Here is a 3,620-nt window from a genome sequence, read left to right as displayed (position 1 = left end):
TGTTGTTGTTTTCTAAGGGAGGATGAAACTATCACTTTATAGTAGCAGGGATATTAGGTATTGTATCATAAAAATGGATGACACGTATGTTTCGGTAGAGGGCATACTTTATTGACTCAAAATTTCACATCAATCGAATCAAGATATGGAGCTCACACTCTGTCTCTACAAAATTTGTATTCACATAGCGAACACCAATACATGGACACAAAGTAGTACAATGGCGAAAAGCAAAGTCATACGTGACCAAAGATGGTATTTAAGGAAATAAATTATATGCATATTAAAACAAACTTTATCTCAAATTATTGGAATAATAAAGTCCCTCCAATATTCTTCCTCTGAAACAAACTTAGAAGTTTTATATAAAAGTAGTAACTGGGCACCCCTGCTACCCTAGTAAAGAATAAAACTGATAAGAAAAAAGTGGGTGGTGCCTATTAACTACCATCCATAAAATCAGATGAAATTTTCTCACATTAAAAGCAATCATGTACTCCTCTCACACAATGAATGTATGCTTTAAATATCTTAGATAACTTAGTTCACCAAGCTAGGCAAACAATCTCAAAACTGTGTGTTCGATGGTTGCTGGGGTGTCAATCCTGTCGACCGTCGATCCAAGAGCTCCCTAGCCAGGGCTTGCAAGTCATCGCCATTGGAGTTGGTGTTGCCTGTACCGCCAGATCCTTCCCCTGTCTGGCCATATGGTTGTTGGTGTTGCTGCTGGAAGGCCCACTGCATCGACGGGTCGAACAACGAAGATAGTTCAATGGTGTTTGGGACATTGGACAATGACGCCAGTTCAGAAATGGAGAACTCAGTGGTCATGGGTATGTACGGCGGGGACAGAAAAGGAGGCGGTGAAGGCTGTTGCGGTGTCGTGAGGTGGGCCTGTAGGAAGGCGACTTCGGCCTGGAGGTTCGCTACCTGGAGGAGATTGATCAATATATAAATCATGAAAAAACTATGAAAGAGCAATATGATCATATCATTGAAATGGATACAAAATTCACATCGCATCTTCCTACATAACAACATAATATGACAAAATTAAGCAGCAAATAGTTAAATGACATGCGCAAAAACCGTGTTGCAAAAAAATAATGTATCCAATAAAAGAGTTTGGCGGGTGGGTATCTGTCTACCACTTCAAGAATTGCATTAGCATAGACTTATTTCACACATGTTAGGATGTGAGGATTAGGGCCTATGTCCCCTGTTGGTTTGCAAAAAAGGAGCATACCATCTAGGAGTATGGTGATTTAACATATGCACACACCAACAAACTACATATCATGCATGAAGAACAAAACTAAATGAAGAAAATAATGGTAATGAGAGTATTAATGGTGGTAGGATGTGGATGTGCATCAAATTATAGTAAGTTCCTTCTACATTGACTCCTTTAATTTGCTTGACTTGTTGGCTTTTCGTGTTACAAATGGAGGCCCATTCCCTTCCTTGGAAGAAGGCACAAACAACTCCAAAAGCCAAAATCAGAACTAAAGTAGTATCACATCAAAGTGCACTTTCCAAAGAACCAATTCAATATCCGTTGATCATCATCTTGCAATTATATGACAAAGAAAGATAGAGAGTATACATAGTATTTAGGGTGTTCATACACATACCCGTTGTTGGAGGGCGAAGATGTCACCGACACAGCCGTAGATAGGGTCACGAAGACGCGCCTTTGCCTCATAACATACAGTGATGGCGGCATCAAGGCGCTTGTGGGGAGGGGCTTGATTAAGGATCTTGGAAACATTGCTGGCACCGAACACCTTGTGCACCGCGGTGAAGTGCTCCACCCCTTGCTCTGAGTCGAAATAAGGTGCAAAGATGCAATCATCCGCGCACTTGCGTCGCAGGAACTTGCATGCCCCGCATGGCCCTCCACTACAACCACTCGGCCTGCCGCCAACACTGACGCTTGCACTGGTCGATGACCCACTCATTCTCGAAGGGAATGATACCTAGCTCCTCGGTTTCTAGACTGTCCTAGGTTCTCGAATTTTGAGAGGGTTAAAATGTCTAGAAGAGAGAGGGAAGGGAACTTGTGGGCATTTTTATGGTATGTAAACACACACAAGCAAGGGATGTGCGAGCAATTAGTCCATACAATCGTAGGAGGGTGGTATGTGTGTGTATATATACTAGTAGTCATTAATAGTTTCCAACTTTGTGTTGCCATTTTTTGGCTATTCCATAAATTCTTTAGGCCTATCTGCTTAGGTTTTTGTTATGGATAACGAGCCATGGCAAGGACATAATTACCAAATAAATATAACTCGCCTTAGCCATCTAGTCATACACTTCTCTCCTTGAAGGTCTAGAATATTTGTGTGAACCTAACTGACTGCAAGCAAACAAGTTGGGATGTGTGCTACCTCGTGAGCACTTCGTTGGTTTTCCCTTGAAGAGGAAAGGGTGATGCAGCAAAGTAGCGTAAGTATTTCCCTCAGTTTTTGAGAAACAAGGTATCAATCCAGTAGGAGGCCAGGCACGAGTCCCTCGCACCTACACAAACAAATAAAATCCTCGCAACCAACACAATAAAGGGGTTGTCAATCCCTTCACGATCACTTACGAAAGTGAGATCTGATAGATATGATAAGATAATATTTTGGGTATTTTTATGATAAAGATGCAAAGTAAAGAAAGCAAAATAAACGGAAAAGGAAATAGCTTGTTGACGGAAGATTAATATGATGGAAAATAGACCCAGGGGCCATAGGTTTCACTAGTGGCTTCTCTCGAGAGCATAAGTATTACGGTGGGTAAATAGATTACTGTTGAGCAACTGACAGAATTGAGCATAGTTATGAGAATATCTAGGTATGATCATGTATATAGGCATCACGTCCGAGACAAGTAGACCGACTCCTGCCTGCATCTAGAGTATTAAGTTCAAAAGAACAGAGTAACACTTTAAGCAAGATGACATGATGTAGAGGGATAAACTCATGCAACATGAAATAAACCCCATCTTGTTATCCTTGATGGCAACAATACAATACGTGCCTTGCTGCCCCTACTGTCACTAGGAAAGGACGCCGCAAGATTGAACCCAAAGCTAAGCACTTCTCCCATTGCAAGAAAGATCAATCTAGTAGGCCAAACCAAACTGATAATTCGAAGAGACTTGCAAAGATAACCAATCATACATAAAAGAATTCAGAGAAGATTCAAATATCGTTCATAGATAAACTTGATCATAAACCCACAATTCATCGGTCTCAACAAGCACACCGCAAAAGAAGATTACATCGAATAGATCTCCACAAGAGAGGGAGAGAACTTTGTATTGAGATCAGAAAAGAGAGAAGAAGACATCTAGATAATAACTATGGACCCGAAGGTCTGAAGTAAACTACTCACACTTCATTGGAGAGGCTATGGTGTTGATGTAGAAGCCCTCCGTGATCGATGCCCCCTCTGGCGGAGCTCTGGAAAAGGCCCCAAGATGGGATCTCACGGATACAGAAAGTTATGGCGGTGGAATTAGGGTTTTGGCTCCGTATCTGGTAGTTTGGGGGTACATAGGTATATATAGGAGGAAGGAGTACGTCGGTGGAGCAACGTGGGCCCCACAAGGGTGGAGGGCGCGCCTGGGG

At 42.0% G+C, this 3,620-nt stretch overlaps 1 protein-coding gene across 1 annotated transcript; it reads right to left on the bottom strand.

Moving 5' to 3' along the window:
• Window positions 1-401: 401 nt before the first annotated feature.
• LOC119327752 (LOB domain-containing protein 18-like) lies at window positions 402-1,961 on the bottom strand. Its single transcript, XM_037600848.1, has 2 exons — window positions 1,635-1,961; window positions 402-930 (listed from the first exon to the last, which is right to left on the bottom strand). Exons 1-2 carry the CDS (start codon window positions 1,959-1,961, stop codon window positions 568-570), a joined length of 690 nt encoding a protein of 229 aa, XP_037456745.1. The 3' UTR covers window positions 402-567.
• Window positions 1,962-3,620: the final 1,659 nt, after the last annotated feature.

Source organism: Triticum dicoccoides, chromosome 7A (assembly GCF_002162155.2).
Source record: "Triticum dicoccoides isolate Atlit2015 ecotype Zavitan chromosome 7A, WEW_v2.0, whole genome shotgun sequence".
Classification (NCBI taxonomy): Eukaryota; Viridiplantae; Streptophyta; class Magnoliopsida; order Poales; family Poaceae; genus Triticum; species Triticum dicoccoides.
This window is presented reverse-complemented; position numbering and strand designations above follow the sequence as displayed.

Excerpts from the sequence above, each read along its gene's own strand:
- LOC119327752 (XM_037600848.1), bottom strand. The coding sequence starts at position 1,961 with ATGAGTGGGTCATCGACCAGTGCAAGCGTCAGTGTTGGCGGCAGGCCG. Across the intron at positions 931-1,634 it reads TCTTCGCCCTCCAACAACGG|GTAGCGAACCTCCAGGCCGA; the intron begins GTATGTGTATGA and ends AATCTCCTCCAG.